We start from the raw sequence: 19,404 nt of genomic DNA, 5'->3' as shown, positions 1-19,404 counted from the left end.
AATTACAGCTAACAAAAGAGTGGGCAGTGCAGATATCAAAGGGGTGGATAGCCGCTCACCAGCTACCCTGCAGACCAGCCCTTGGCAGAACAGCCACGAAGGTCTTGGGAAAAGCTGCTCAAATCCCGCGATGTCTCCGTATTTACAAAGATGACAATCCCGCAAGAGGGCTCCTCACTGGAGAGAGCTGAGGAGTCGCACACTCCCCAGGTGCACAAGAACAACTGGGGAGCGTGCAACCCGTGTGCATCAGAGAGCGAGAGGAGGCCTCCAGGGCAAGACCCTGCCCAGCAGGCCATTCCCAAGGGGCTCATCAGGATGGGGGGTGGGGGGTGGGGGATGGGGGGCGGGAGGAAGGCTGTAAGAAACTCAGCTTCTCTTAGCAGCGGGGTGGGGGTGGGGGGGAGGGCTCACTTCCCACAGGGGCGCCAAGTGCCCTGCATTCATGCCAACAGCTGCCACTCATTCATTCATGGAGAAACAGAAAAGGAGGGCCTGCTTGAGGAATCAGAGGGTGGGTGAAGCCAGAAGCACATGGAGGGTGTGTTGCACAGCAGCTTCTCCCTCTCTTTTGCAGACCCTTCATCGATTCTCTCTCTCGGTCATGGACATTTTGTTGGCATCTCTTCTTCCTCAGGCACCAATATTGTTTTTACAGAGTGCCCAGAGAGCTCCAACCTCCCTCTCAAAGATCGAGCTGGAAAAGGCAGGGGAAGCTGCATTGGGAAGCTGAAGTGGGGGGCGGGGAGCCAGTCCTTTGGAGCTCCACAGAGAGCCTGGTGGAGAACCTGGCCAGCTGGCTGCTCTCAAATTTGATGGACACAAGCTCTGCCTGCCACCAATGTGACCCTCCTGTTGTATAAACAGAGGGGCTGCTCAGAGAGAACAATGGCATGGCCGCCTCTGTAGGGAAGGGGGGAGGCATCGCCTGTATTTTGGCAACAACCCCCCCCCCCAGGAGAGCTCTGGCAGACACCTCCCCAACTGGGCAGGGTGGGGCTTTCACACAGGAAGTGCCAAAGTAGGGTGGCTTTGGTCCTCTACTCCATCCCCCAGCCCATGGCACCGGGCCGTGGCATGCCAGAAACTGGGCCACACAAACAAGCGAAGCCCCATCTGTGGGATGCAGGCAGCATGGAAACCAGCACCTCCGATCCGCGGGAAAACCTCTCTGCACGGACCCTGGTGCCCAAAGGTTTGGGCGCCAGTGTTCTACCCCCTTCTCTAGGGTTAGCAGAAACGGACACACGTCCTGGAAGAGGCTCCCCAAATGGTTGGAGTCCCTGAGGAGAGATCCCCCTTTCTCTCTCCTGAATGGATGAAGAATTGTGAAGAAATGAAGTCACTCGAGGTTGGGCTTCCTCCTGGCCAGGGTCATTAGGCCTCCCTGCTTCTTCTCCGTCCAACCATGTCGGCCTGGCTCAGCTCCCAGAGATGCTCCCAAGCCGAGAAAAATCAAGATGGGCATTTTTGGCTGGAGAGAAAGGCCTTTTCTGTTTGGAAAAGGGAACAACCTCACAGTCATTTGTGCAGCCACAACTTCCTTTTTCAGTGAAGGGTTTGGAGATGGGCAGGAGGGCTTCGGCTACCCAGGGTCCCAGATGTCACAGGGCTTGCAGGAATGCTCTCACCTGGAAGCAGCAATGCTTGGAAAAGGATGTTGGTGGTTCCTAGAGGAGGGGCTTTTTTGGGGGGCAAGGTGTTCCGTGCCATCAGGCAGGTATCCTGGACAATCTGTGAAGTTGGCAGGCACAATTTCAAGTAGTTCAGCTGCTCCTGGAGTGGGTGTGTGCCTCTTGCTGTGTCAGGGAAGAGCACCTTCACACCCACACAATGCAGCTGTACAGGGCTCACCTCTGCCCTCCATTCTGCTGGATGCCTCCCCAAAGTCCAGAGAAATGACCCACCAGTGGGGGACCAGGAACCGCCCACGTGCCAGAGACACTGCACAGGTGAAGGCCTGGCTCGGTCAGACAAGCCTGAGGAAGCCTCTACTAGGCATCTTTGCCAATGCCCAATCCAGCTGCAGTCCAGCATCTGTGCAGTATCCCCAGCATGTGGCCACATCTCCAGCATCTCATCCCCCCACCGGTGGGTCATCTCTCTGAGCTTTGGGGAGGCATTCAGCAGAACGGAGGGCAGAGCTGAGCCCTGTGCAGTTGCACAGCATGGGGGTGTGAAGGTGAGTTCAGGAGAAGCCCACTAGTGAGAGAGTGACCAGGACGAATGACCCTTGGCTCAGAGGGCGAGTTAGACAGCCGAGAGCCTTTGGCTGGGGAAGGAAAGAATTCAGAGGCACAGGAAATGCCCCCCTCCCACTTGCAGTCCCCCCTCCTCAAGTCCCCCAAGATTACTCAGGACCCTTGCAAGGAAAATGCCCACCGTCCCTTCAAGCCCATCCTTTCCTTCTCTGGAGCCATCCTGGGGGCACCTCCTTGATCAGAGCAGTGGGATTGGGTGGGTGGGTGGGTGGGTGGGGGCAGGGAGGATCAAACACAGATGGCAAAAGAGCTATACTCGATCTACTTCTGACAGTCCATGACCAAGAAGCAAGACCAGGGTGGTCCCTGAAGGAGCTCAAAGAAGCCCCAGAGTCTTTCTTGGTGGTCCCTCTGGAGCTTTGCCTACCCAGAGAGGAACCCAGGATTCCCATCCCCACCAGTGACCAGCCCCCTCCAAGCTCACTCCCACCTTCCCAGCAGCTTCAAGCTTGTCAGGCTGAGCAATGCAGGGTACCCTCTCTCCCCCTTCTCAGCGACTAAGAAGACAACTCTTTGACCAGAGAGATTTTAAAGACTCCAGGAGACACGAGAAACACACCTAATGCTACGCCCCCCCCATCAAGATTCCCCAAGAAGAAATTAAATGGACCACCAATTTCCTTCTTTAACTCACAGCTGGACCTAGGCTTTTTTTTGGGGGGGGGAGCTGAGAACTGCTCCGGTCGAGTTCTGCCGAGAGCTGCAGAGCCCTCCAGAGCAGGGTTCTCCCCCTTCCCCATTTGTCCTCCTGAGGAGGATCTGCTTTGAAGTCAACGCTGGGCTTCTGGGATCTACTGCGGACCCTCCAGAACCAGCCCAAATAGCAAAGGAGTGAAAGGGGAAGGCCTCTCATCAGCCATGGGAGGCAAAATGTTGCAAAATGGAGATGGGGACTGGAATCTAAAAATCAGTTTGCAAAAATCCCATTTTTTAAAATGAGGACCATGTTTAAAAAAACCAGGACATATGAAAGATGGAAGCTGGCTTGCCATGGTTTCACTTTACATGTATCTCTGCCCCCCCCATCCCTGCCCTGGTGGCTTCCTGAATCCCACAACAACTACAGATTGCATCAGCCAGAGCAAGCTCGTTCCGGAGTTTCTCTGCGGAAAAATGGCCCAGAGAAAGGCAGGCTGCACCTGCCCCAGTCCTGCCCTGGCACACTCCAGGCACCAGGCTCTGTTGCTGCCTGGGGCTCAGCATGCCATTGGCAGCATGCCATCCCCTCCACTACCACCCTGGAGCTCCCCCTCCACCTGGAAACATGGCTTCCAGCCACTGGATGCCAACTGCCCCCCTCCCCTGACCAGGAGCCTCCAAGCCTCCATTGTTTCATCTGTGACTCCTGAAATTTTCCTGCACCCTCCTCTTCGGTGTGGTATCGGCTCATCCTGCAGACCTTCCATAGAAGCAGCATAAAAGAAGAAGCTGCTAGACTCTCGTGGTCTTAATTCTCCCAGAGACCCTCCTGCAGAAAAAGATTATACGCAAAGCCATAAAATTAATCGAGCCCTCAGCCGCTGGAGTGGAGCTGCATTTAAAAGGGTGCGGAGAGAGAGAGAGAGAGAAGAAAGAAAAGAATAAAAGTACCCAAGGGAAACCACACATTCAGTCTTCAAATATTCCCTTTCAGGGCAACGAAACAGCAATTTAACTTCGGGAGTCTCCATGACCGAAAGGCTGCCCGACCATGCCAGTCGCTGCTGGGCCAGCCGCACTGAGGAATTCCAGGACCACTCAGGGAAAGGATCATCCAGACAATCATCCACAGCCAGTCCGTCTCTCTCTCTCTCTCTCTCTTCCCGACTGTCAGAGTGAATGCCTGGATGAAGGTGGGCCACGAACTGGTGGCTGCCCTGGCTCAGAGATTCACTCAGCTGGAAACTGACCTTCCATGGCCCTCCCACCACCTGGCCTACCTCTCAAGGATGTTGAGAGAACCCAGCTGCAATTAAAGAATGCCACAGTCTCTGGCCAGCTGCCTTCCTCCCCTGAAAGCCCCACTGAGAGAAGCAGACCTTCAACTGCTCAGAGGGCTCAAGGCACCAGGCGGCTCTTCCACAGTCTGGGGGGGGGAGGGCAGGGAGGCATTCTGGAGCAGTTGCCCCCAGCCCCACCACAGCAGCTGTGCTGAGAGAAGTGCAGTGCCCCCCTCCAATTTTCTACCTCTGCTTTGAGCGACCTCTCTGGAAGGACCAGCCTTTCCAAGGCATCCAACCTGAACCCCCACCCCCCAAGATACCTCGCCTCTTCACAGGCCCCCCTGGCCCTGAGCCTAGCTGAGCCTTTGCCAAGGGGCAAAATCAAGGCTGTGCAGATAAATACAAGGTGGTGGCAGCAGAAGCCATGCACACACACACACCCAACCAATAAACAAATCAACAATTCTGCCAGCAGCCAGTGATGGCTGGGCCAGTCACTGGATCTTGGGCTTTTTCTGCAGAGGGGCCTGGAGTCCCTCATCCTTCCAGTTCTCTTGCATCATTTTGGGTCCAGCTTTGGGGCAGACCCAGATGTAACCCCCCCCCCTTTCTTTCTTCTGGAAACTCAATCATGGCTGTGAGAACCAGAGCTCAGCAGAAGATTCACAGAAGCTGCTAGAGAATTGCTTCACTGCAGACAAGGAAGAACTGCCACTCAAGGGTAGGGGTCTGCCTGTTGCAAATGCAGAGACCCTGCCTGGTCCAAGGCTCCTGGCCTAGGACTTCAGCCGCCAGCATCCTCTTCCTCCCACCCAGGGGAGGATGCAGCTGCCCCACCTTCACAAAGCCATTCGGTCAGCTCCATAGGACTGGGGGGACTGCAGACCCAAAGCCCTCCAGGTGCCACGGCTGCCACCCCCACCTCAACTCTGGCCTCCCACCAGCCCCCTTGCTCCCCCGCTCCTCCAAGAGGGGAAGCAGCCGGTTCCCCCGTCTGCCTGTCTTGGCCCAGACTTTGGGCTGGAGATGGCAGACTGACCGTTGTGCCAGGCGGCCTGAGGGTCTCCCTGTCTCTCATGGCTGAAAAGGCCTCAGCTTTCTGCCTTTCTTTCTTCCTTTCTTCAATGCAGCTTGGCCAGAAGGAGGGCAGCAACTGACATTGTCTGGCAAATGTTACGTCATGAAGTATTAAATTATTATCTCATGGCCTTGAAAGATTAACAGAATAACAGAGTTGGAAGGGACCTCGTAGGTCATCTAGTCCAACCTCTACTCAAGCAGGAGACCGTACACCATTTCTGACAGATGGCAGCCCAGTCTCTTCTTGAAAGCTCCCAGTGATGAAAGCTCCCACAACTTCCGAAGGCAACTTCTGTTCCATTGGTTGATTGTTCTCACTGTCAGAAAGTTTCTCCTTATTTCTAAGTTGAATCTCTCCTTGTTCAGTTTCCATCCATTGTTCCTTGTCTGACCTTCAGGTGCCTTAGAAAACAGCTTGACTCCTTCCTCTCTGTGGCAGCCTTTCAAATATTGGAAGTCTGCTATCATGTCTCCCCTGGTCCTTCTCTTCACTAGACTAGCCAGGCCCAGTTCCTGCAACCGTTCATCGCATGTTTTAGTCTGCAGTCCCCTCATCATCCTGGTTGCTCTTCTCTGCACTCTTTCCAGAGACTCCTTTTTATAGTGTGGTGACCAAAACTGGATGTAGGATTCTAGGTGTGGCTTTACTAAGGCTTTGTAGAGTGGTATTAAGAGAAAGAGAACACAGGGAGGGAGGCTGGCTTGTCTTTCTGCCTCCATTTTGAGCAGCCAAATTTGGCCAAGCCAGCAGGTGCCTCAGTCTCCGAGCAGATGTTTCCATTTTCAGATGCACAAAATCCCCCTTAGAGAAGTATGACTCAATTCAGAGTCCCTGCTTGCTCAACTGTGCAAGAGTGGAGGTCTGCCTCGGAGGGCCTCCGTGTCCCTGGCCCTGCAGATGCTTTGCCCTAGGCCAGGCCAGGCCAGGCTTCCTTCTGCCTCCGATAACCTCCCACCGGCCAACACGCTCCCACAGAGAGGGTCTCCTCAGGGTGCCGTCTGTCAGGCAATGTCGGCTGGCGACCCCCCGGGGAAGAGCCTTCTCTGTGGGGGCACCCGCCCTCTGGAATGAGCTGCCCCCAGGGATACGACTAATCCCGGATCTCCGGACCTTCCGCCGGGCCCTGAAGACGTTTTTATTTCAGCAAGCCGGGCTGGGTTAAAAAATTTTTAATTGGTGAATTTTATGGGTAATGGGGTTTTAAATTGGAGAAGCCTAAGATAATTTAATTCTGTTTTAATGTATTTTAATATTTGTATTGTGTGTTTTTTAATTTTGGCTGTTCACCGCCCCGAGTCCTTCGGGAGAGGGGGCGGTATAAAAATTTAATAAATAAATAAATAAATAAATAAATGGGGAGGGAGTGGGGAGGAGGTTGCAGTATTTGTAGCCTGGGGGATTCCTCAGGGCTGCAAACAGGAGTCCTTGCACAGGGGGACTCCCAGACCAGCCCCCTCAGTGAGGGGCTCCCGATTTCAGCCCCACCCCAAGGGAAGGCCTCTCTAGCCCTAAGTCCCCACTCCTCCTCCTTCCCCATTGCAATTTTTCCTCCAACAGAGGCAGGGTGACTGTGAATAGTAGCAACTGGCGCCCTGATGGATTCATGCCCAGCTCTTCAAGCAGGAGCTGAAAGTGCAAGGGACACGATACAGCGCCCCCCCCCCCCCCCCCGCTTCTGTCCGAGGGAGGCTACCCACCCAGGAGTAAAGATGAAAAATCCCGGACTCCAGGAGGATCCCACCGCCACAGCCGGCACAGCACCAGGACAGATGCTGGGAATGAGCCTGGATGGCGGAGCAGGACAGAGACACAACAATGGCCCCCACAGCTGAGTCTCCCCCCGCCCCAGGGCCAGGAGACAACCGGACTTCCTTGTTTTTTCTCTGAAGAAAACAACGGTGACCATCCAAGAGGCCAAGGTGGGCCAGGAAGAATCCCCCAGCCAGAGGCCCCTCTGAGCAAGACCTTGTGTTGGGACTTAATCATGGTTGCCCCACAGCAGTTTAGGGTGGTAGAGAAATCCAATGGAATTAGTCTCTGCCTGACCTCATTTCATTTTTTTTCTCTTTAACTTTTTTATTAGTTTATCAAAGCATAAAATACAAAGGGAAAAAAAGTGAGGGAAATGGAAAAGAAGAGAGGGAGGGGAAAAAGAGGGGGTATAGTTAGCTGGAGAAAAGAAAAAAGAAGAAAGCATCAACTTCCGATTCTCTTTAGCACAGTAGAAGGTAACAATAATACAACCACAACTTTTCGCTTTGACACAACAGCTACAAGCTATTTCTAGAACAATAAGCCTGTCTGGTTTACAAAAACAGAATCAAAGTTTCACTTTTTTTCTCTCTCATTGCAAACACAAAATCTGGAAGCAATTTCAAAATTTCAAGCTGCCCTGAGTCTCCAGAGAAGGGCGGCATATAAATCAAATTAAAAAAAAAAATAGAGACAAAATTAAATACCATCTCTTATTTGGATAAAAGAATCAGTTTAACCATCTCTGCTTCCCTTTGCTGTGGGGAACAATATATCATTCGTCCTCATGTTTTCAAATTTAGTCCATCATATTTCACCAACTTTGGAATATGACATTTCATTTTCAGGGACTCCCACTTCTAAAGAAAGCAACGGGACTCCCGCAACCGGCCTTAAGGAGTGAAGCCTCGTCCCCGTTCTAATTCAAAACAAGTCTCTCCCAATCATTAAAGTCAAAATGGAGGCTGTTGAATGAAAGTGTGCTAGAGGTGGCCAAACAGGAGCCTTCGGCATCAGGGAAGGCGCTCTTGCCCTCCCCAGCCTGGTGCAGCTGCACAGGGCACAAACCTCCCAGTCTCAGGAGAACATTTTCTCACGAAGGCCACCTCTGCAAAGGGATCAGGGCCTCTGTGGCTGGCCAAGTTCTGCTTTCCCTCATTGGCAGGAACTCACCTGGTCCTTTCTGGATGCTCTCCACCTGGCAGATAAAGGCACTTCTACTCCTGGCTACAGGTGGGACTCCGCTGTGCTCACTCGCCGGAAATTCGGATGTGGCTTTTACCCAACCTCCCAAACTCTGACCTCAAATCCCAGATCAGCTGCTAAATGTGCACCCCATGGAGTACTTGACACTGAGTTCCAGCTGATGGCGCAGCAGTGTTTGCCTGAGAGGCCAGGAACTCTGTGCTCTTCTCCACAGAGGACAGACAGAGACCCCATTCAGCGGAGCTGTTGGGAGCCGTGCCAGGCTCAAGCAGACACACCAAATGTGCACAGCCTTGGAAAACTGCAGTCAGCTGCACAACGACTTAAGACCCATCATTAAAGGCCTAGAAACTGAAACGCGATTTCTTGCTTAATGAACTCTCCGATTTCTGAGGAGTTATGACAGCCATACCGTTGCCCACACCCAGACCTACATTTCTGTGAAAATATATAGTCCAGGCATGAAGCGAATGAAAATAAATATAATTCTCTCTTTTTAAAAAAAACAGGGAACTCCAAGCATTTTGGGGACACAGGGACTCTGTATTCTGCAACATGCTCAGCCTGGCTCATGTGAAATGGTGGGTTTGTGGTTCAGGGAACTCAATCTCTGCATTGCCAGCATGTAGAAATCAAGAGATAAAATATGAAGAGAAAGCATTTCAAGCATTATTACAGAGCTGGAAGCAGCAAAGCCACAGCCACAAAGCCTCAGCACTCTGCAGCCAGCCAGGGAACCCCTGAATTCTCCTTCCAAGTCCACGTGAGCTTCTCCATGCATCCCTTGCAATTGCCGGATCACCCAGCTGCTTTCCCCTGAAACGACTCCGGGCGAGTTCAGACATGGAGTCAGGCAGCAGAGAGGCGAGGGTGGGCTTAGCAAAGACCACTCCCAATTCGGGTTTCCCAACAAGAAAACTCAGACCGAGGCTGAGCTTCTTTTCCTCTCTAGCCCCCCTCATAAGGAGCCTGGCGCAGAGTATATATTTACATCTACGGCCCCCCTGAGAAATTAAAAAGCCTGCAATGCACCAGCTGTAATGTCACCACTGCCGTTGGGGAAAGAGAGCTTGGGCCAAAACGCTGCACACTAAACTGGGGAGCTCAACGGGCAGAGAGGGAAGACGCCACCTTTCCACACAGCCGCGTTTCGTTTCAACCTTCCCCTCCACCACAAAAGATTTCTCCCCTACGTAATAGAGTTGTGATTTTTGGAAGGTCCTTAATGAAAAAGCTACTTTTGCAATGGTTCAGGCAGCCCTGCTCGTTCTTCCCCTAAAGACATCCAGCCTTCTCAATGGGTAGAATAACTGCAGCTGTTCTACTGCACGAATTACAAAATGAATTCCATTCATTCAACAACACAGCAACTTTCCGTGATTTTGTTTTGAAGGGTGAAGGCAACACAACAGCTTCAACCCTCTGTGTTAACAGGGTCCCTCCAAGCACTACCAGATGCATCTGCCCAGCGGCCTCTCGCAGGACACGGAGGCTTCAGCCAGACCCACGTCCAAGCATCAGCAGCAGGGTGGGGGGAGGCTTCTGCTCTGGGTGAGGCCGCCCCAAGGCCTGCTTGGGGCCAGTGTTGCCAACGGTTAGATAAACGGCAGCGGCTGTACCCGGAAGGGGCTGCCAGCACCTCAGGGGTCTTCTGGGCAGTTGTCCTTGTATCTCGAGCCCTCTTCAGAGGCATTTTCCTCTGGGGGGGGCTTCAAACTGGAAAAAGCCACTTCACACTTCCCCCCACCCAAAGCCCCACTTACTTTTCCGAAGTCCCTCACGTCAAAGAGGTCGAAGGGATCGAAGAGCTCGCTGTTCCGGAGGCCGAACTTGTCATGACACACTTTGAGGAACGTCCGGATGTTCTTCAAGCAAAGGAACTGCAAGAGAAAGGGAGCCCTTGAGAGCCTTTCCCAGAGACCCACAATGGGGAGGGGTCTGAAATGAGAACTCCCCCCCCACTCCCTCCACACAGTTCTCTCCCCTGGTGGTCTAATCCCAAACGCCAAGTCCAAGCAGGGGGGACAAGGGGAGCAGCCTCTCAGACACGGAAGACACACAACACCCTCAATCCTGGGTTCACATGGCTTGACAGGCTGGTCTTCAACAGGTTTGGTGCCAAAAGGAGAGCCAAAGATCGGCCCCAAGGAAGCCGGAGAGATCTCTGCCCCAGTGCCCTCTCGCACAGACCTGGTGGCCAAGGTGCTGGGAGTTGAGGGCTTTGTGGTCTCGCCAGATGCACCAGAAGGAGCTTCAACCTCCCCATTAACCACTCCACTTTTGCATGTGCACACACACACACACACACACACCATTCTGCTCAAATCCCCCTGTGTGTCCTGAGGACTAGTCACTTTTCAGCCTTTGGTGGAGGCAGAAGAGGCAACCCTGCAAAGGGGTTATTCAACAAAGTTGCTTAAAAAAAACCAGGAGCTGGATTTTTTTTGCATTTTTTTTTCAGCTGCAGTATTGAATTTGGTAGGGCACAGATGCCAGTGAAGCTCTAATGCCCCTGGTCAAGGCACTGCCAGCCTCCAATTCAAGCAGGACCCCGCTGGGGCTGGGGGGGAGGGAACAGTTTTGCATTGAGTCAAATGAGCCTCCTTCACTTTTTTTTTTTTATTTATTTATTTACAAAGTCAGCTTATCGCCCCCACAAACTGGGTCCTCATTTCACCTACCTTTGAAAGGATGGAAGGCTGAGTCAACCTTGAGCCTGGTAAGATTCGAACCTGCAGAAATTGCAGGCAGCTGTTCTTAATAATAGGGTGCTTTAGACCACTGTACTACCAAGGCTCTTCCCCAGCCTACAGCTGCAGAGAGGGGTGGGAGGGGGCTTTCTTCCCAGGCTTTTACTGCTCTCTGGACCCTGCGAGGGTCTTCAGCTCCTGCCCTCCAATCACAGAACGAGGAGGGGCAGTGGGGAGACCAATGGACTGAGATCTCCTCAGAGCTCTGGCTCAGATTTGGGAAGACCCCCTGGGGGCTACTCCCAGGCACACCAGCATGGTCTCTGGCCATCTGGTCAGAGGCTGTGTTGCCAGGTGGCCCACTGCCGAAGCCGTGTGTGTGTGTCCGTGTCCTAGGAAGCTTGGAGAGGCGGCAATGGATGCCGAAAGACCCTCCCTTGAGCCCTTTCTGGCTGCGAGGCAGGGCTGGGCTGCTCCTTATCTTGCTGCAAGCAGAGCCAAGAAGAAAAATGCCTGTTTTTTGAGGGGAGGGGCTTGGGTGTGTTGAGGGGAGGTGTTAAAGGAGTTGCTGCTGCTGGCTGTTCCCTCCTCACTCCGCTGGCCCTTCCCCAAAGCTGAGGGCAGCCCCATCCTTCCTAAGGACCTTCCTTCAATTTTTCCCTTCGTTGCAAAGCTGGGCTCACAGAAAGCAGCCCTGAAGATAGTTGGGGACAGCCTGGCCAGTGACCCACCTCCTGGTCAAGTCATTCGGGTCCCTGATCCGGCCCTTAAGAGGCTGTTCCTTCTGCCCCCCCCCCCCCCCGCCTTCATGACCGACCCACGATAATGACAGCACGATAGCAGGAGGGAAAGGGCAGAAAGCCCTGGAGGGGGTCTTGCTGGAGGGAGGCCTGGAGTATGTTTGGCCTGGAGGAGAGGCGATTGGGGGAGACAGATCCTCTCTTATCAGGCTGGGCAGAAAATAAATTAAAACCCAGTGAGAGGAATTAGATTTTGCTTCCGTCTTCATTGATGAGGAGAACTCTTTGCCAGGGGATCAGGCCCCACCCCCACCCCTCCCGGCCACTGATGGGGTGCTGCTCTGCTATGACGCAGGAGTCTGTGAAGAAAGCTGGGCAGGAAATGTTGGAGATGTGAATGTAATGATGCAACCTATTATCATATATGGTGGACCTGTAAGAAAATCAAGGCATTTTTGATAAAAATTTGGTGGGTGATACAGAATATTCTGAAAAGAAGGTTGAAATTTACTCCTCAATTGTTCCTATTGGGTATAACTATGGACTGTACAGTATCAGAGACTAAATTGATTTTGAATCTAATATCAGCAGCTAGGCTGTTGGTAGCGCAATATTGGAAGAAGGACTCTTTGCCTACTATTGAAGAGTGGATACTGAAAGTAACGAACCTAGCAGAAATGGCAAAAATCTCAGCGTAATTGAAGGACCACACACAAGAAAGATACGTATTGGAATGGAGAAGATGGATTGATTATATTCAAAATAAGTATCAGACAAGAAAATATCAAATAGCTTATGAATGAATGTTAAGTATTAGAAGTATTATGTTATCTATAGTGGAGTTAAGGTTTCGGGGGGGGGGGAGTTAGTAGTCTGAGGATAAGTAGGTTAATCTAGTTTATGATTGTTAAATGAAATACCTTGTATTTTGCTCTGGGAAGTCTGGGGGGGAGGGGGGGATGAGGGGAGGGAATGGGGGGGAAGAAAATTCTTGTTTTTTTGTAAAACTTCTCAATTAAAAAAAAAGGAAAGCTGGGCAGGGAGACCCTCCCTCCTCTCGCAAGGCAGCCCCACTGGGGGCTCCTCCTGAGCCTGCCATCACCCTGGCGAAGGAGGGCGGCCACTCTGGCTGCCTTCGTCTGCCCACCCCCCCACCCCCAAAGCCTCTGCCAATGGGAGGCCATAGCTAGATGGGCAAGGGTGGTGCCAAGCATGCGTTTTCTTCACAAAAGCAAAAATCAAAACATAGATCTCTTAAGTTTTCACTACTGGGTAGCTACAGACACTTTGCTACGTCAATTATGGAACTCCCCACCACAAGAACCATAGCAGGATTATGGCAGGGCATGGGGGAGGGGAAGTCTCCTGGCAACAAGGTGGTGAGCCAGCTACCCAAGACACCCAATTCCAGAAATTGAGCCAATATCTCTGCTCCCACTGTCCCTTCTTCACACACACACGCACACCCCCGGCAACTGCCTTGCTTTCTTTCTCTCCCAGAGGTCCTCAGCAGGACTAAAGAGACATTCTTGGAAATGAAAAAATAATTTAATCATTTGTAAATTTATCAGGCTAGAAACTGGGAGAACCCGAGTTCTAGTCCTATCCTAGGCAGGAAGCCAGCAGGCTGACCTTGGGCCAGTCCCTCCTTCAGCACCCTAGGAAAGACACAATGGCTTCTGGAAAAGCTTGCGTGAAAATTGCCAGGACTTATGTAGGCAGGAGCTGACAATGACTTGAAGCCCCACCGCCCAGCCCCTCTCCCAGTTCATCCCAGCCAGAAGCTGCTTCCTCAGGAGACGGATCCTGTGACTCTTTTCTCAAGGGACAGAATCCAAAGTAAATTCAACACAAAGACCCGAACCAGCTCTTCCCATGGGCTCTTCTCAGCCAGGCTTTGAGGTCCAGCCACGAAAATGCCGCAAAACTTTCCCTCCAAAATCAGCACTTTGGGGAGGAGGGGTTTTCCTACAAGCCGCCATTTGAAGCCCCAATGCTTAGTGAAGAGAGAAAATAGAGTCCCAGATACACACACACACAAAATATTTTCTGAGGAAACTCCTCTGGAATTTGTGTGACTCCCCAGCAGGCACTTTTCCTGCCACCCACCCACCCGTTTCCAAATAACTCAACTCTGTTAATGCATAAACTGCCCCCCCCCCCCGTCAGAAAAGAATTAGGGACTCGGAGTCAACAGCACAAAAGTCTGACAATCTGCACCGAATCTCAGCTGCTCAATTTGAGTCAGAAAGGACTCTGCCCTCCCCTCCCCTGGGGGAGGCAGGTCAGCCATTCAACCCCCACCCCCAAATCTCCAACAGCTGGACTTGCTCCCAATTGATGGAGCCTCAGCCTTGCTGCCCAATGCGCCAGGCAGTCCCCGGGCCAGCCCCTCTCCCTCAAATTTAGGAATGCCCCAGCGGGCATTGCCCAAAGCCTCCCAGTTCATGACAGGAAAGAAACATGGCCTGGAGACACGGATGACGCGCTGGGGCGGCTGCCGTATCAGTGAAGAGGGTGCCCATAGCACTTCTGTGTGAAATTCTACTCCAGGGCTTAACTCATAACAGCAGCGGAAGCTCAGTTGTTCTGCACACCAGTCGGAGATCCAGAAGATCTGCTTTTGGGGATCAGTCTGGAGCCAGATGTGTGCAAGTCCCCAGAGCAGCTGCAAGGAGCTCGACAGCATTCGGGAAACAGAGGCAGAGCAGGCAGGGCCCATGTGCCAGACAAGGGAGGGCAAAAACCGGACCCGTGTGCCAGGCACAGCTGCCATGTCCAAATCCTCAGAGGGGGGCAAGACCATGGTCAGAAGCCCAAAGCACAAGTCACTCTGGATTTTCTGAAGGCTGAGATGCTCCCCGTGGCTCTCAGTGCATCCTGCAGCCCCAAGGCCTCCTCTGCCCCGAGCTTCACTCGGCTTTGGGGCCAGAGGAGCCCTAGATGCTGCCCACCCCAGGCTGCTCTTCCCCTGCTGAGCTTCTTCTGGGTTGGAGCCCCTGCCAGATTCAAGCAGTGAAGCAAATTTCTCCTGAAAACGGAATTGAGCCCAGCAGGGAGGCTGGGCATGAACTGCAATGGTCTGCCAGAAAGGAAGGAGGAGTGCCAGCCCTAGGCGGGTGTCTGAGGCACTCCCAGGCCGCCATCTAAATCAGAGAGTAACGAGGAGGCACCTCCGCCCTGCAAAGACAGCCCCAGGCCACGAAAGTTCACCTGTGAACCAAGCTATGAGGCAGAAAGTATGGAAATCTGAGCCGCTCGGTCTGCAGGGGGGCTGAGGAAGCATCGGCTTCTCCCTCCACAACAATGAGGCGCCTTCGGCCAGTGTGGCTCTTTTGCACAACTAGGAAAAAAAGGGTTGTAACCCTCTCAGCAGAGAAGAAATGCTGAGCTTTGTTTGTTCACTGAATATGCGTTTCCAGCGGGGGAAGGGAGGTGGTCTTCTCCCCTCCCTTTAATAGCAAAAGCCCCCCCTCCCGATAGGGTTACCAGAACACAGCAACCCCCCCCCCACCCAAAAGTGTCTGCCTGGAGACCTCGTGCCAGCCAACCTGGGGAAGGGGCTACAAGGTCTTTTTTTTAAAAAACAAATTTTATTGGTTTTTTTCTTTTCTCCTCTCCCACCTTCACCCACATCTTTCTTTTTTTTTTTTTTTTTTTGAACAGAGTGTTGGTCGTTTCTTATCTTATACAATTAGTCAAATTCAAATATATTTTACTCAATTACAATTTTTGTCAATATCGTCTTCCCCCCTTTCCTTTTTTTTTTTTAATATACCTCGGTTTTCTATACTTGCATACATAAACACCTTCTTCATTTATCCCTAAATTCTAACTTTAGTATTTGTGCATATTTATCCTCTTTTCTTACTCAAACAACAAAGGGCTACAAGGTCTTGAGCAGGGGCAGCAGGCCAGCCCACCAGTGCCACCTTCCCACTCGTCCCCTCAGATCAGCACCCTCCCAGAGACCCCAGGCCTCACCCCCTTCTCAGTAGCCTTGAAGGGCCAACAGCCCCAAATACCACAGAGGGGCCCAGCTGCCCCTCCCTTCACACAGGGCATCCCTCATTCTGGGGACCACAAAGGCTGAAAAGGCAAGAGTTCTGGCAAAGGAGAAAACGTAAAAGGACCTGTGGAAACACTTTTTGGTTTTTCAATTCCAAAGAACCAACTAAAAATGCTGTGCTTGTGCAGAGCCTGGGCAAGACACTCATTTGCACCCATGGAAGCCTCTCCTGTGGGTGACCACGTGGACACAGGAACATCTAGCAGGAATCCCCTGAAATGCAGGTGGAGAGAAGCCCCAGGAAGCAGAATAATAGAGTCGGAAGAGACCTTGGATGTCTCTTTTTAAAATCTTCCAGTGTTGGAGCACCCACAATTTCTGAAGGCCAGCCATTCCACTGGTTAATTGTTCTCCCTGTGAGGAAATTTCTCCTTAGTTCTAGGCTGGATCTCTCCTTGATTGGCTTCCCTTACTTCTTGCCTTCAGGTGCTCTGACCGCTTCTTTCTTTCTTCCCTTCCCTTCCCTTCCCTTCCCTTCCCTTCCCTTCCCTTCTTCTCACCCTAACCCTAACCAATGCTATGTCCTGAAAGGGAGTCTGATCCCACTTTCCTCCCTCCCCCATCATGGGGCAGTTGAAGTAGCCCCTAAGGAAGAGGCAGGGGGGGCACCACCTCCCAGCCTAATTGAAGTCCTAACATGGGGACCCTCTTGGAGGAGCCGGGGGTCTCGGTTGCTCTGTAAACTCTTAATCTGACTTCAGGCTTGGCTGCATGAATCTAAAACTTGAGGCTGGGGGTGTTGCTCAAGGCTGCCACAGGATTTTGACACAAACATACACACAGTACCGACTTCTTCCAAAGCAAAGCTGGGGTCCCAAGGGAAGGGGGGATATCACACCTGCATTACTTATAACAAGGGGGAGCAAAATTAAAAGCGAGGCTTTTCTGACGTAGATCATCCAGCCCTGGAGAAAAATGCCTCCTATTGTATCGAGGGGGCAGAACCAATGAGGAGCCTCATGAATAAAAGGATTTTAATGAATTTCACTGAATGACTTTGTTCCGTTCCTGATCCCTGATATCCCGCAGACGATCCCAACTGCCAGGCATAGATTGCATTCAGGGCCAGTTGCAGATTTGCCACAAATCCCAGACTTTGCTGAACGGCTTAAATCCTCCATCCCAAGGGGTGGGGTAGGGGGAGAAGCGGAGGGTTCACAGACCAGTTCCCATCTCATCTGACGTTTGTTAGCTGCTGATTAGTGATGGGTTGTCCAACATGTCAGCTCATCCTTTATTATTTTCACAAATAACTTAAGGCAGAGAACATACCTACTGCTCCTTCCTCCTCCTCCCTTCCCCACAACCACCCTGTGAGGTAGGCCGGGCTGAGAGACAGGGACTGGCCGAAGGTACTGAAGGCAAACTTCCTCTGGCTGGGGAGGCTTCCCTCTCATTCCTGGAAAATACTCTGCCAGGAATTTTGGAGCCCTTTGCCCAGCTGGACAGAGGAAGGACCAAGCAAGGGGCAGGTAGTGGGTAGTGGTAGTTCTGGGCATTTTCAGAGCTCTAGCCTCCCACTCCCTCACCACCCATTCCCTTTACTACTGGAGCAAAGTTCCTGGCAGAGGGAACCAAGTGCCCGTTGGGTCCACAAAGCCAGAAGGCAGGAGACGTTAAGCAATGCCCGCTTGTCTGGGGAACAGGCCCCTATGCCCCATCCGCCAGGAGGGCAGCTCTCCCAGGGAGGTGAGGGAGAAACAGCAGTTCCAGGCCCTGGACCGGAGCAGCCCCAACTGCAGGTGAGGATCCAATGATGGGGGGCACCATGGGGAGTCAGAAGCCCCCCTTCCGAAGAAAAGGGTAAGGTCGCCACTAAAATATTGGACTGGGGGTGGGGGGCACAGGAGAAAACCCTGTGCTATCAACTCTGAAACCCAAGAGGTCACGGGGATAGCAAAAACTGAACCCAAACATGCCCCACAAGGGGAGGCCGGAGAGAATGGCCAAGACCCAGCATGTGGCCCCAGTGAAGGCTGAAAGGCTGCTTTCACATCGCATGAAGCCAGGAGGGACAAGACCGCCACCACCACCCCCTCACTCCTCAGATGGCTTTTCATGCCACTGGCATGCAAACAAATCCTCCTTCTTGGAGGTTTCCTCCAATGGACATTCCCTCCTCACTCAGCCAAATTAAATTAAGTCACCCCCGGCTTCTCCTGCCACCCTATAGAAGCCGCCCTCAGCCTCTGGGCTTCCTTTCAGGCCTCTGCACCGCCAGGCCTCAGCTCCTGGGTTGGCCAGTTGGGTCAGAGCCTACACAGCAAAAGCCCCCCCCCCCAGCATCCTTCCCCCAATCTAGGGACAGCAGTGGAAGAGGGGATGGGGCTGCCAAAGCCAGTTCTTCCTCAGGTGCTTTTTAGGAAGGAAAAAAAACCCAAATTCCTACAAGGAACTGGTTTGAATATAGCCACATCCCCAAGGGGGACCCTCAAAGTCTCCCTCTTCAGCTCAGATCCATGCTGAATTGGCTTCCGGGGGGCCTGGCAGGACCCCAAACCCACCTTTGTTGCCTGGGACAGAGAGGGCAGCATAATGCCTGGAACAGGATTAGGATCCTTGGACAAGGGTGGGGGTTCCTTTGGCCCTCACTTTCCAACTGTTGTTCTGTAATATTGGCTGCATTTTAGACATTACATGGCATCCTACTCAGATTCACTATCTGGAAATATCTGGGGCAAAGAGTGACCGGCCAGAAGGAAATTCCTGCTTCAACCAACATGGCGATATGCCTGAGCTTTCAACCAGACTGTTGCAAGAACTGGCCTGCGCTCTCCTCCCGACCACTCAGCCCATCAGAGACGCTTGCTGCGTATCATCCACCGAGCCTTTGAAGTGGCCCATCCAACCGCTGGGACCGCTGCCCAGTGCTCTGGACCAGGGCTCTCCAACCTTGGCAACTGTAAGACTTGTGGACTTCAACTCTCAGAGTTCCTCAGCCAGCAAAGCTGACTGAATTCTGGGAGTTGGTCCACAAGTCTTAAAATCGCCAAGGTTGGAGACCCTGCTCTGGATCGTTTCCAGCCCTGGCTGTAGGAACCTCCAAGGCCGCCTCTCTGCCAAGGGAGGGTGGATGCTGGTTCTGCCCAACAGAAGCAACCACAAATCTGCAGGAATTAATGCCAAAATCTGCTTAGGGCCTTTCAAACAAAGCCGCCTCTCTTTGGCCAAAGCTATGAAAGTTGTCAGGGAAGGCAATTCAAAAGGGGGAGAGGGGGGGAGGGACAGAGGGATTCTCAGCCCATAAAATTCTTCTGGCAAGACATGCCAAGTGCATGTGCAGAGAGCAGCCCGGCCTTCCCCAGATTTTCATAGTTTGGCTCGTCATTTTAGCCTTACCCCAGTCCTTATGAGTCAGCCCTGGCAGAAAAGGGGGAGGCAGCTTTTGGTGAGCGTAGGCTGCCCTTGACCACAATTGGGCACAGTGGATCAGATAATAGAATGGGAATGGAATGGGAATAGGAATAAGCATAGAATAGCATAGCATAGAACAGAACAGAGTAACAGAGTTGGAAGGGAGCTTGGAGGTCTTCTAGTCCAACCCCCTGCTTAGGCAGGAAACCCTACACCATTTCAGAAAAATGGTTGTCCAATCTCTTCTTTAAAACTTCCAGTGTTTTATCCACCCATACCGTTTTTCCCACACCGCATAATATTCTGAATAGATAACAGGAAAAAAAAAC

At 52.3% G+C, this 19,404-nt stretch overlaps 1 protein-coding gene across 3 annotated transcripts in view; it reads right to left on the bottom strand.

The window, feature by feature from the left end:
• The window catches only part of VAV2 (vav guanine nucleotide exchange factor 2), a 123,442-nt gene that overhangs the window by 90,968 nt on the left and 13,070 nt on the right, over nt 1-19,404 (bottom strand). For all 3 annotated transcript variants that reach the window (XR_011601118.1, XM_070955858.1, XM_070955859.1), the window contains exon 2: nt 9,986-10,102. Coding sequence is in view for 2 of the 3 variants with exons in the window: in XM_070955858.1 (XP_070811959.1) it covers nt 9,986-10,102 (117 nt within the window). In the remaining variant the exon portion in view is untranslated. The remainder of the gene's footprint in view (nt 1-9,985; nt 10,103-19,404) is intronic.

This window comes from Pituophis catenifer, unplaced genomic scaffold, assembly GCF_029215685.1.
Source record: "Pituophis catenifer annectens isolate HBS135680 unplaced genomic scaffold, rPitCat1.0.hap2 SCAF_17, whole genome shotgun sequence".
NCBI classification, from domain to species: Eukaryota; Metazoa; Chordata; class Lepidosauria; order Squamata; family Colubridae; genus Pituophis; species Pituophis catenifer.
Note: the sequence above shows the minus strand (reverse complement) of the source record. Positions and strands in the feature narration are given on the sequence as shown.